Source organism: Barbus barbus, assembly GCF_936440315.1.
Source record: "Barbus barbus genome assembly, chromosome: 46".
Taxonomy (NCBI): Eukaryota; Metazoa; Chordata; class Actinopteri; order Cypriniformes; family Cyprinidae; genus Barbus; species Barbus barbus.
In genome coordinates, this window is record NC_136724.1 from 9,401,650 (window position 1) to 9,415,527 (window position 13,878).

A 13,878-nucleotide genomic window follows, 5' to 3' on the forward strand; every position below is an offset into this window, starting at 1 on the left:
ACTGGTTGCTCAGAGAAAAGTTGCTGACTGTCATGTGTAATAAGGAAAATAAATAACAATTAATAAGTATTTAGTCAATGAATATTTGTTTATGCGGCAAGTGCCAACACATTGTCATCAGCAAACTTGCATTTAATTACGGTAACATGGAGGGAGACAAGTTTGTAAGTTAGTACAAATCGTAGTGCAGTATACTGTAATGAATTTAAATGTTTTAACAAAATAACACACAAAGCCTACATTTACCATGCTATTCACACCTTCTCTTATCTATCTTTCACCTGCTTCCTGTGTGGATTAAAGTCTAGAAGAGTAAGTGTTTAGCATGTACAGCATGACATGTGTATGTGATAGAGATCGTTGTGTGCACAATAAATAAATGGCTGTCAGATAAAGCTGATGTTTAAAAGGTTACAAATATTTTGAGAAATATTGAAAAATCTTCAAGTATTTTATGAAAATGCTGTGTATATAGTATTTGTTTGGATTGGTGACTGCATATAGCTATTTAAAGCACCATATGTATGTGTGTTTGAGCAGGACTCTCAGAGCAAACAAGGTGGCTACAGTATGCACCAGTTGCAAGGAAACAAAGAGTTTGGCTGTGAGAAGAAAGGCTATCTGCTGAAGAAGAGTGATGGGTACACACAGAGACATACACACACACAAACATATGCCCCAATCAGATGTGATTTCTATTCAGTATGAGTTCTTGCTCTCTGCTATGAGTAGTGTTATGCAGTATAAAATTGTTATGTTATAGGTTGAGGAAGGTGTGGCAGAGGAGGAAGTGTTCAGTTAAAGGAGGAATTCTCACAATCTCTCATGCCACTGTAAGTAACTCGGACACACTCATGTGATTTATTCAGTTCTCTATAAACCGTGTCATCCTGTAATCGGCCTAATAAAACAGAGGTCTGACATTTAAAGTGAAAAGACTTCATCAGCTTTCTGAACTTTGGCTGAATGTCTCCATAACAACCTAGCCATCCCACTGTGTCCCTCTTTAAAGGGGTCATATGACGTTTGCTAAAAAGAGCATTATTTTGTGTATTTGGTGTAATGCAATGCGTTTATGCGGTTTAAGGTTCAAAAAACATTATCACATTATTTGCCACATACTGTGCATTATTGTTGCTCCGCTATGCTCCGCCTTTCTGAAAGGTGTTGATTTTTACAAAGGTAATCGTTCTGCGAAGCGAGGTTTGCTCTGATTGGTGAGCTATCTAGTGCTTTTTCATTGGCCAAATACCTCAAGCGTGTGACGGAAATGTTACGCCCCTTACCGTATTGTGATGCCGTGTTCCGGCGAGAGATAAAAACAATAACAATAAAACAAAAACAATGAAACCCATTATAAACAAGGCATTTGTTGCATCCAGTGGGGACATAATTACTGATTATAATGACTTATACTGGCTACCATGTCTGCATTTGTGATCGGAGAAACGACAAACTACACTGCTCAAAACTCGCATTTGAATATTCAGTGACAAATTCTTTAAATGTGAAAATATTTAATAAATTAAGAGAATAATTAAATTAGACTATTAAAAGAATAAACATACTTACAGAATGTGAGTCATAAGCGCGAGACTGTCCTTCCAAAGGTGGAATTGCCTCACTTTATAGAAACAGCCCTCTCAGGTTCTCCGTAATTAAAAAAAAAAAGATTTCCTCCATAAAATGTGCTGCACACACTCTAATATTTGGGTACAACTGTTCTGGAACAGTGTTCTAAATACAACTTAACCACTGATTTCTAGTTGTGTCCTCCTTTGGAAAGCCCAAACAAAGTACTTTCGCTTTCACAACGAAATACAGAATCTCCAGGACATGCCACAGGCGGTGGCAACAATACTACAGCGAGAATAAAAATTACACCCTCTTTCTTTGCGGAAACATTTGGGCAGTGTTATGCAAATCTTCCCACACAGTGACGTAGACATGTGAGGGAATGTTTAAATGAGGCGTTTTAGGAAGGCGTGGACGAGTCTTAGCTTTTATAAAGAATATCTCTTTGGGTTTGAGACTTTAGTCTTTGCAACTTTAGGGATCTTATCTATGCACGAGCAGCTTGCAACACTCCAAAGAGAAAGGAAAACTTGAAATCCCATCATATGACCCCTTTAGGGTAGGGTAGGACAATTTTTTTTTTTTTCAGAAACATATTTTGTTATACTGGTTGAAAAATCAGTATCACATTCTAAATCTTTTCACATCCTGATAGCAATCAATAATTAATATTAAATTGTATATAATTTGTAATTTGATATATATTCCATCTTCTGTGGAAGGTCCAGGAGGATAAATCATTGAATTCGGTCCATTTAGTTTAACTGCTGTGGGGGGAAAAAAACTGATTCCATTAAAGATGTACAAGCCAAAATTCAAAGATTGCCAAAATACAGAGACAGACAATGGGGTAAAACATGGGTAAACAAATAACAATTTGATTAAATATTAGGGTTTCAAGAGCCCAATGGAAAAATTAGCTTCTCTTCTCTTCTCTTCTCTTCTCTTCTCTTCTCTCCTCTCCTCTCCTCTCCTCTCCTCTCCTCTCCTCTCCTCTCCTCTCCTCTCCTCTCCTCTCCTCTCCTCTCCTCTCCTCTCCTCTCCTCTCCTCTCCTCTCCTCGACCTCTCCTCGACGATGCAATATGAGACAGAGGGTCTCCTCTCCACAGCCTCATTTTCATTCACCTCATAACAAATGTGGCCTGTTAAGTTTCTTACTACACTCTTAAACATACTCACACCTAAACATCAGAAATATCAGACCCTTTAGCGTGCAAAATTTTGCACGCTAAAGGGTCCTTTGCCAATAGTTCAGTGATGCATGAAGCACAGCTCACACAGAAGTCACTTTAAAACCAAGCAGCTTTCTTATGGTCAACGAGGCAAATTAACAAAATAAAATGACCAGATTTCACCCACAAAATTTTGCTGAGCAATGGCAAATGTGACCACAATTTTAGTTTAACTGAACACTACCAGTCAGCATTGTTAGCTTTCTATGTCTTTCTGTGTCAGGTCTTGTCTTCACCCTTTACATCATATGTCATCAATTTTCATCTTTTCCCCCATGATATCACGTTCCCTCTTGATAACCTCTGTCTCACATTTCATCAAGTCAAACCATATGCATAACAGTCTGGACCAGTGTTATGTAACAAACATGTGTGTTGCATTTCTTAACACCTTTGTTCAATTAATAGCCTGCCCTGTATGCACATCACTTTATAAGCTACTACCAAGTGTTTTGTGAAGATTGTTTCTAAAAAGACGGAATGTTAATTTAGTGTTCAAAAAATGTTTTGTTTTAAAAGGTCTGCTCATTTAGTCTGGGTCTGCTCATGCACTCTGACCCATTTGCTACTACATGTACTGTACATGCGGTATGAGATGCTGGAAAAAAAAGTGACTCAACCAAAGATAGCTGTCTAGTAACCAGAAAAATATAGCGCAGATGGTGTGCAAGAGTACTTTCTGTTCTGAAAGTACTGGAGACAAAAAAAATAAAAATCTGTGGGCTGTAGGCTAGTAATAGACCTACGTTAAATGATTGTCTAACACAATAATTTATAATCTTTGAACTAGCTTCATTAGAAATTTAAAATCACTTGAAAGCTCTGGTTAAAACCTTTTCAACACTGTTTGGGATGTTATAGCAGGAATATGAAGTAGTAAAGCATTTCTCCTGTTGTCACATTTCGTTTCAGTCAAACAGGCAGCCTGTCAAACTCAACCTGCTCACATGTCAGGTCAAGCCCAGCACTGAGGACAGGAAGTGCTTCGATCTCATTTCCCGTGAGTCAACAGACACCAACAGGGAGAGTTTCTTTTGTGGGAAACCACATGAGTGATTTAGTAGCTTAGTGTAATGTGTTTGTTTACTTTACCATACTAAATCTTGGAAGAAAATTGTCAAACTTAATTTTAAATAATTGTCTAATTGCACCATTAATGAGATTTATGATTTTAATACTATCTTCTGGTGTTTAATTTGTGGAAATCACTTAGAAATCACAATGTTTATGCAGATGGCTAATGTTTTATGTGTCATATGTTTCAGATAACCGCACATATCACTTCCAGGCCGAAGATGAGCAGGAATTTATGATGTAAGACTTACTGTGTTTTTTTTGTTTGTTTTTTAACCACTTTGCATCTGTAAGTCACAAACTTGTAACCTAACTTCTCTGTAAATGGAGTGATCATTAATATGCTGATTATGGGATATCATCTCTGCAATTGAACAATTATGAACAATTACAGCAATCTGCCTAGCGGTGAAGACAACTTTGCTTCTTTGTGACTAGATTGTGCTATTTTTATGGCATACTAATATCGTAAAAAGAGTTTGAGATTTGAACTCTCATCTAAAGCGTTTGCTTGATGGTTTTTGTGTGTCCGTGTGGTGAGAAGTCGGTGAAGTGGTGTTCAATTGTTTTAAGTTGGCACTTACTCATTGAGGTCACTAACACCACAATGACATTTTCCAGACTCTTGTAGACAAACATTCTCACAAAAAAAAGCATCTACCATCTCATAGCATGTCTAAGTATTTTTAACCACTGGCTTTGCTTCTTACCTTCACTGCTGTGAGCTCCCTGCTGTCCATCAGAGAGCTCCCTTACTGAGCCATTTAACAGCCATTATAAAGGACTCTTAAAAGCACAGAGGCTGATCAGAATGAGGCCCTATAACCCCTTTATACATCAGTCCTGCAGTCCTTTCACATGTACTTTGACTGGAGTCTCTTTTAAAAGCCAAAAGCTGATCTCATCATCTAGCTAACAAGGAGGCATGGTATGCTTTTGAGCTCAGTATATCAGCCCATTTTTTTAAACATCTTATTTAGGAAAAAATGGCAAAGGGACAAAATCAGGAAAATGAATAAGAGGGTCTGAAAGAAGGGCTTAAATGTTGCTTTAGCATTTAGCTGTTGTTTTTAAGGTAACACACCGGCTGGCTGGTGCATTGATATTTCAGCATTACACGGCAGAGTGTTTTAAGACAGCTTGTCAATTTATATATATCATCTTTTGTTATGCAGCACTTCAGTGTCAGTTTTAAAACAACGTACTAATCAGAATAAGGATTGGGCAGGACAAGCAATTTAAGTTTAGAGGGTTTACACTAGCAACTGTGTACAGTTATCATGCAATCAAAATTGACATTATTTACTTTCCTTACATATTTACTTGCATGTTCCTGTTTGCATGTTATTCCAAAGAAAAGTATCTTCGCACTTTGCACAGTTTTAGTTGTTTCATAAAACTGTACAGTATCTCACAGAAGTGAGTACACCCCTCACATTTTTGTGAATATTTTATTATATCTTTTCATGTGACAACACTGAAGAAATGACACTTTGCTGCAATGTAAAGTAGTGAGTGTGCAGCTTGTATAACAGTGTAAATTTGCTGTCCCCTCAAAGTAACTCAACACATAGCCATTAATGTCTAAACCGCTGGCCACAAAAGTGAGTACACCCCTAAGTGAAAATGTCCAAATTGGGCCCAAAGTGTCAATATTTTGTGTGGCTACCATTATTTTCCAGCACTGCCTTAACCCTCTTGGGCATGGAGTTCACCAGAGCTTCACAGGTTGCCACTGGAGTCCTCTTCCACTCCTTCATGACGACATCACGGAGCTGGTGGATGTTAGAGACCTGCGCTCCTCCACCTTCCATTTGAGGATGCCCCACAGATGCTCAATAGGGTTTAGGTCTGGAGACATGCTTGGCCAGTCCATCACGTTTACCCTCAGCTTCTTCAGCAAGGCAGTGGTCATCTTATAGGTGTGTTTGGGGTCGTTATCATGTTGGAATACTGCCGAGGGGATCATGCTCTGCTTCAGTATGTAACAGTACATGTTGGCATCCATGGTTCCCTCAATGAACTGTAGCTCCCCAGTGCCGGCAGCACTCATGCAGCCTCAGACCATGACACTCCCACCAACATGCTTGACTGTAGGAAAGACACACTTGTCTTTGTACTCCTCACCTGGTTGCCGCCACACATGCTTGACACCATCTGAACCAAGTAAATTTATCTTGCTCTCATCAGACCACAGGACATGGTTCCAGTAATCCATGTCCTTAGTCTGTTTGTCTTCAGCAAACTGTTTGCGGGCTTTTTTGTGCATCATCTTTAGAAGAGGATTCCTTCTGGGACGACAGCCATGCAGACCAATTTGATGCAGTGTGCGGCGTATGGTCTTTGCACTGACAGGCTGACCCCCCACCCCTTCAACTTCTGCAGCAATGCTGGCAGCACTCATACGTCTATTTCCCAAACACAACCTCTGGATATGACACTGAGCATGTGCACTCAACTTCTTTGGTCGACCATGGCGAGGCCTGTTCTGAGTGGAACCTGTCCTGTTAAATTGCTGTATGGTCTTGGCCACCGTGGTGCAGCTCAGTTTCAGGGTCTTGGCAGTCTTCTTATAGCCTACGCCATCTTTATGTAGAGCAAAAATAATTTTTTTCAGATCCTCAGAGTTCTTTGCCATGAGGTGCCTTGTTGAACTTCCAGTGACCAGTATGAGAGAGTGAGAGCGATAACAACAAATTTAACACACCTGCTTCCCATTCACACCTGAGACCTTGTAACACTAACGTGTCACATGATACCGGGGAGAGAAAATGGCTAATTGGGCCCAATTTGGACATTTTCACTTAGGGGTGTACTCACTTTTGTGGCCAGCAGATTAGACATTAATGGCTGTGTGTTGAGTTATTTTGAGGGGACAGCAAATTTACACTGTTATACAAGCTGTACACTCACTACTTTACATTGTAGCAAAGTGTCATTCCTTCAGTGTTGTCACATGAAAAGATATAATAAAATATTTACAAAAATGTGAGGGGTGTACTCACTTCTGTGAGATACTGTAAAGAAAAAAGGGGAATGTTTGTTATGTTGTTCTGTTAATGTGTTTCTGCCTATACAGATGGATCTCAGTGTTAACTAACAGTAAGGAGGAAGCACTTAACATGGCCTTCAGAGGAGAGCAGGGTGGAGGAGATGATGGGCTGGAAGATCTCACTAAAGCCATAATAGATGATGTGCTGCGCATGCCTGGAAATGAAGTGTGCTGTGATTGTGGGGCTCCAGGTGCATATCTTTCTGTCTGTCTGTCTAAAAAGAAAATAATACAATTGTCTGTCTGGTAAATTTAAGCTTCCTCATTTGACTCTTTCCTATCAGGTCTCTTCTCTGCTCAATCTGTCCTCTTTATTTGAATCGCTATTTCTGTTTCTCTCACTCCATTACCAGTGAAATCAGCCTCTCTCATGAGGAAGCAGCAGCAGCAGTGTGAGTGTGAGGATCAGGCAGTCAGGACAGACGAGCGCTGTTACATCACTCTCTTATGTAATTGGCTCATGCAAGCTGTGCTGAAAGTTCTGAGAGGGCAGCTGCTGCTCCAGGGATTATTTGATCAGCCTCTTTCACATTCATTGTTTTCTCTCTCTGCAAGAGTATAGAGATGTGGCCCAGGAAAGGCCCCTGGGACCTTTTTAACTTGTTTTAATTTGTTGTTACATATAAATCGATGAACAATTTAGGCTATAAATCAGGGAAATACATTTTATACATTGTCAGGTTTACCAGCGAAAAGATTTTTGATACTTTACTGTTAGATGACCAGTCGTGTTAGAATAAAGGCCCCTTCCAGGAAAATAACTATCAATTACTATTAAGTTCTAATTGTTCTAATTCTAAGTCCATATCACAACTATAACAATAACATTAATAAACAAAAATGTTAACGTTGGTGTGGACACTAATATAGTTATCGTCATTGGTGTGAATGGTCCTTTCATTTAATTTCATTACATATAGATACACTGTAGTCTGAATACAATAGATACAAGTTGGATTATGTTGTTGTAAACAACTGTACTCGGAGGATGTTAGTGCATTGCTACATTGCTGTGTGGTTGCTAAGATGTGCTGGGTGGTTTCTAAGGTTTTCTACATTAGCATGTAGCTACTTTCAGTTGCCAAGTTGCTCTATGGGGTTGTTAGCAAATAGGTATGTTTATATGCAGTTGCTAAGGTGCTCTATGGGGTTGTTAGTATCTTGCTAAATTGCTGTGCTGTTGCTAAAGTGTTTTTGTGTGGTTGTTAACTAGTTACTCTAGTTTCTATTCTTATTTCTGTGGTCTGGGTGGTTGTTAGCACATTGCTACATTGCTATGAGGTTATGTTCTAGGAGGTTGTTAGCACATTGTTACATTTCTTCTATGCAGTTTATTTGATCTTCTGGGTGGTTGTTAGCATGTTGCTCTGCAGTTGATCAGGCGTTATGGGTTGGTTCCATTTTATGCACTAGGTGTAGAAAATTCAGATGATTTCTGGTATCAGTTATGTCTGTAGCATAGACTATGTGGGATGAGTATGCCTCACAGCTGCATCATATTCCTTTTTAAAATGAACCATTCTTGTGAACGGATTCATTGATTCATGGGCTTATAAATGAAGTTTAGGAAGCTTCAGGTGATGCTATGACTGTGTAAGAGGCTTATAGAGCTGCGTTGAGCTGTTATTCAGCTCTTCAACTGAGAGCTAAACACTCTAATCTGTGTCAAGGTGCATGACCCCTTACACGAGTGAGTCTGTTTGAAAACAGGTTGGTTTAATGAAACGCTTCTTAAACAGAGGCGAATTAATGTATTTGATGCTGACTGATTGTGTGTCTGGCAGAGAAGAAATAATGCACAAGTACATCTGGGATTTACTGAGCATGCAGAGAAAGCTGCTGGAGAAGACTTGAATCTATATTTAGCTGCTGTGTGTATGTGCGTGTCCTCTTATCTTTGTCGCCCTGTCACTGGTTCTGTTCAGGGGACGTCACTGGTGCTCATAGAGCCACAAACACACCTGCCGTCAACACTAGCACACAAACAGTTTGTGTCATATTCTCATTCAAACACCGATAACATGGCACTCTAAAGTAAACTCCATTTAGTATTTACCATTCCATCTTATAGAACATTAAAATGAGGACCCCTTGTGGTAAAAATGTTGCTTTTTCTTGTTCACTTGTTTTTAGATCCCAAATGGTTGTCGACTAACCTTGGAATCCTGACTTGCATCGAATGCTCAGGCATTCACCGGGAGATGGGCGTCCACATCTCACGAATCCAGTCTATGGAGCTAGACAAACTGGGAACCTCTGAACTCTTGGTGTGTTCAATAGTGCAAATAGTGCATTTTCTTTTTAAACACAGTATATCATGGGTCTTGAATGGGGATCCATAGGGTTTGTGTGTCAGTACTGGCAGAGGGTATACCAATTATTGTTTGACCACAAATGAATTTGTGACAAAATAAAAATTATAGCCACATTAACTGACGTTCAACTATGAATGAATGAATTGTCATTACTTCATTAAAATGTATCAAGTAAAATTAAATTTGTATGTAAAAGACTCTTTTGAAAATCTTTTTATTATCATTAACTAAAACATTTTTGTGAATTGAATTTAAGCTAAAATAAAATATATCTAACAAAAAATAGTCCTTGGCCCAACCCTTTAGTATAGCAATAAAATCATATTTCATATAGAAAATTTAGGATCAGTTCATTGGACCCATGGCCGTCTACGTATTTAATGATTATTCATTTATTTAATATTTTTTTAAGCATTAGATATATTGTAATTAATGTGTATTTTTATTTTGTTTTATTCTATTCTTTCCTTTCAGCTGGCCAAGAATGTGGGAAACAGTCGCTTTAATGAAATAATGGAGGGAAATCTTCCTTGCCCCTCTCCTAAACCTACTCCTGCTAGTGACATGTAAGTATGCATGGCAATCGTATTTTATTATAATGTTTTATTTTATTTTATTTTTCTAGTGTATTAAAGTCTTTCTGGTAAATGACAGATTTTCCCTGTGGTTGCACGTGTCAACATTTTTTTTATGTTTAGGATATTAATTTTAAATCCTTGTTTTATTTCACGTTCTCTTAATTCAATCTTAGGACTGTTCGTAAGGAGTTTATCAATGCTAAGTATGTAGATCATAAGTTCGCGAGAAAAACCTGCATCTCAGCAGCAGCCAAGATGAGTGAGCTATTTGAAGCCATCAGGTCACATGACCTGCTTGCTCTCATCCAAGTGTATGCTGAGGGGGTAGAGCTTATGGAACCACTACCTGAAGGAGGACAGGTGAGTTACAACATCTGCCAAATTGATCATTAAATGTGTAATAACTAGGACAGTGGGAAAATAAGCTAATTTTTTCATTTAAAGGGGTCATATGACGTTGCTAAAAAGAACCTTTTTTTGTGTATTTGGTGTAATGCAATGTGTTTATGCGGTTTAAGGTTCAAAAAACACATTATTTTCCACATACTGTACATTATTGTTGCTCCTCTATGCTTCCCCTTTCTGAAACGTGTCGATTTTCACAAAGCTCATCGTCTGAGAAGCGAGGTGTGCTCTGATCGGCCAGCTATCCAGTGTGTTGTGATTGGCCGAATACCTCAAGCGTGTGAAGGCAATGTTACGCCCCTTACCTTATTGTGATGCCAACGAGACAAAAACAATAAAACCCATTATAAGCGAGGCATTTGTTGCATCCAGTGGGGACATAATTACTGATTATAATGACTTATACTGGCTTTTTACGCGTCGCGGTTGCATCGCGCCGCATAAACATTACCATGTCTGCATTTGTGATCGGAGAAATGACAAACAACAAGCCCTGCTCTACACTGCTCAAAAGTCCCGTTTGAATAGTCAGTGGCAAATTCTTTAAATATGAAATCATACTTACAGGCTGTGAGTCAGAAGCAAATCTTCCCACACAGTGAGACAGACATGTTGGGGGTGTGTTTGAATGAGCCGTTTTAGGAGGGCGTGGACGACTCTTAACTTTTATAAAGAATATCTCTTTGGTTTTGAGACTTTAGTCTTTGCAACTTAGGGACCTTATCTATGCACGAGCAGCTTGTAACACTCCAAAGAGAAAGGAAAGCTTGAAATCGCATCATATGACCCCTTTAACATTTCATTCTCATTTTAATAATTAAGTGGCCCCTGAAAGGAAACATACCAAGCATTCTACAAAGGGATAGTAGGTCCACAGGTACACAGTGTATACACCCTAACTATCACATAACATAATGGATGACCCATGCACGTCAGAGACTTTGAGGAGCAAAGATTTTGATCTGGTGAATATCAGAAAGCAGACATGCTGAACGTGACTTGAATCCTCTGCCTTGATCTTCTCCCAGTTTTCCACATTGAGAGACTCTTCGTTCTATCTGCTAATGACTTTGGTAATGCTGCCACCGTCTCAGAGATAAACAGATGCTTCTGAGTGGGTGCAGTTGCAAAAACATCCTCAATCTCAAATGATGTCTGTTTCACTGTAGCCTCTGGCTAGCTGACTTTAGCTTATCTTTTGTTGAAGCCTCAAACATGAAGCAGTGACCATGGCCAACATGGTCAACACATTACATAACACAACCGATGTTACTATATTACATTACTATAAAGTAGTAAGATTTATTTTATTTTTTTTGTGAAAGACATATCTTAAGCTTACCAAGTCTGCATTTATTTTATTTGGTCAAAAGTACAGTAAAAACAGTAACATTGAAAAAAAATATATACAATTTTTAAAATTTACATTTTAAAATGTCTTTTTTTCATTTTCCAGTCTTTATTGTCATATAATCCTACAGAAATCAATCTAATGCCAGTTTGCCACTCAAAACCATTTATTATTATTAATGTAAAAAAAACATCTGTGTCCTGCTATATGTTATATAAATATTTTTAAGGAAGTGCTGCTTAAAAAAATATATATATTAATAAATCAGTTTATTTAATAAAGTTTTATTTTATTTATTTATTTTTCATTTTACAGTTTTTATTGTCACATAATACTTCAGAAATCAATCATATTTTACACAATAAGACTCCATTAAGAGAGTAAATGGGTTAACAAATGCTTTATTTTTATTATTATTTGTGCTTCTGTGTTATAGGAAGGAGGAGAGACTGCATTGCACTACGCCGTGAAGACAGCTGACCACACCTCACTGCAGCTGGTCGACTTCCTTGTCCAGAACAGGTATGGAACATCAGCTTATAACCACAAAAACTGGGAGGATACACTCCTGGCCATGTTTTTATTATCAATTTTCTGTATTTTGGATTGGTTTTAGGCAGTCACCTCTTGTTACGTTCCATCACCATTATCATTAAGAGCTTAATAGTTAAACAGGATGAGTTTTTAATGTGTTTGTTTTTTCCTTAGGATGGCAGGTGTTCATGTACGAGCACCAGAGCTTTTGAAGGGATTATTATGCAGATAATAGAGTAATTTAAGTTCAACTTTAGTTCAATTTGCGCTCTACTGTGTGGATTAAAGTTACATAACAGTATTAGAAGATCAGGTCATGCCTGAGCCAGGACTACTCTTGGCTCACATCCTAGTAAATAATCATAATTCGATTTCCCTGAGAACTGGAACACTGAAACTGCTCCAGGTTTGCATTAAAGGTTGACTCAAAAGAAATATGACAGCATAAGGGAAGTAAATCCATCCCAGACAACTGGGATCGTTTTATTTATTTATTTTTTTGGCTCACTCTGCTTTAACTTCACTCCAGGTTTTCCATTCCCCAGTTCTCACTTCCTCCCTGATTACATTTGAAAGATATCATGCTCCGAGTTCTTCCCATGACAACATTTTTACTGTGATTAATGTAATTAATGTTTTTTCCATGTTAACATGCTAGTTATAGTATATACTACTAAAAGGTTTGGGGTCGGTAAAATGTATGCTCACCAAGACTACTCTACATTTATTTGATCAAAAATACAGTAAAATAGTAACAATAAATCTAAGAAATGCTAAAATCAATATTGCTTATTCTATTCTAATTAATTTCTGATGACAAAGCTGAATTTTTAGCAGCCATTACAACAGAATTCTGTGTCACATGAACCTAATTAGCTGATTTTGGTGGTCAAGAAACATTTATTATTATTGATGTTAAAAACAATTGTGCTTAATATTTTTATGGAAACTGATACTTTTTATAGGATTCTTCAATAAATGGAACGTTCAAAAGAACATTATTTATTTAGTCAATGTCACTTTCGATTTGAATGCATTCTTGCTGAATAAAATTAATTAATTTTTTTATTTCTAAAACATTGTTTGTGACCTCAAACCCTTTGAACTGTAATGTACACAGATGCTCCTTTGCTGTAAATCCTGACACATAATATCAAAAGTAATACAGTTACTGTATGTATTTATAGATGGACATTCACATATTCATTGACAGTAAATATGTTTGACACCAATTAAGAATCTCCAATGAATCAAATGAACACTGATCCTGTCATACTGGACAAAAATATTTTGTTCAAATGTGGAAAATAACATTATCCTTTCAGAATTTAGACCCTGAATGCTACAGTGTTGCAGTGATCACTACAGAAAATGTTCAGGATGAACTACAAACTGGGTCAGAGAAATATATGCATTTGTTCTCAGAAAGCAGGGATATGCTGGTTTATATGTGTAGCCTGTTTTTTTTCCCCCCTTTGCTGTGATTCCCACTAGGTAAACAGAACTGGGTCATTCACTTGCTCTCTCACCATGTGTGCTGTTTAGTCACTGCTGACCCAAATTCAGAAGTGTGAAGTGGCTCATTAAGAGTGAAAATCTTGTTAATGTCAACCTCAATTAAAGATTTGAAATACATTAAAGAGCACTTTGGAGATGATGATTTTGTTAACATGTTAGCAGTACCACATAGCACATAGTTTTGTGCCAAAATTGCTGCAGGTTGGTTTTAATACACGTTTTTAATAGTACAATAAACTCTTA

General features: G+C 37.8%; 1 protein-coding gene across 1 annotated transcript in view; it reads left to right on the forward strand.

The window, feature by feature from the left end:
• LOC306865237 (arf-GAP with SH3 domain, ANK repeat and PH domain-containing protein 1-like) overlaps window positions 1–13,878 on the forward strand; it is a 79,665-nt gene that overhangs the window by 56,813 nt on the left and 8,974 nt on the right. The window contains 9 exon segments of the mRNA XM_079409724.1: window positions 541–641; window positions 764–833; window positions 3,721–3,808; window positions 4,074–4,122; window positions 6,962–7,125; window positions 9,068–9,201; window positions 9,724–9,815; window positions 10,001–10,187; window positions 12,020–12,105. Of these exon segments, the coding sequence (XP_079265850.1) occupies window positions 541–641; window positions 764–833; window positions 3,721–3,808; window positions 4,074–4,122; window positions 6,962–7,125; window positions 9,068–9,201; window positions 9,724–9,815; window positions 10,001–10,187; window positions 12,020–12,105 (971 nt within the window).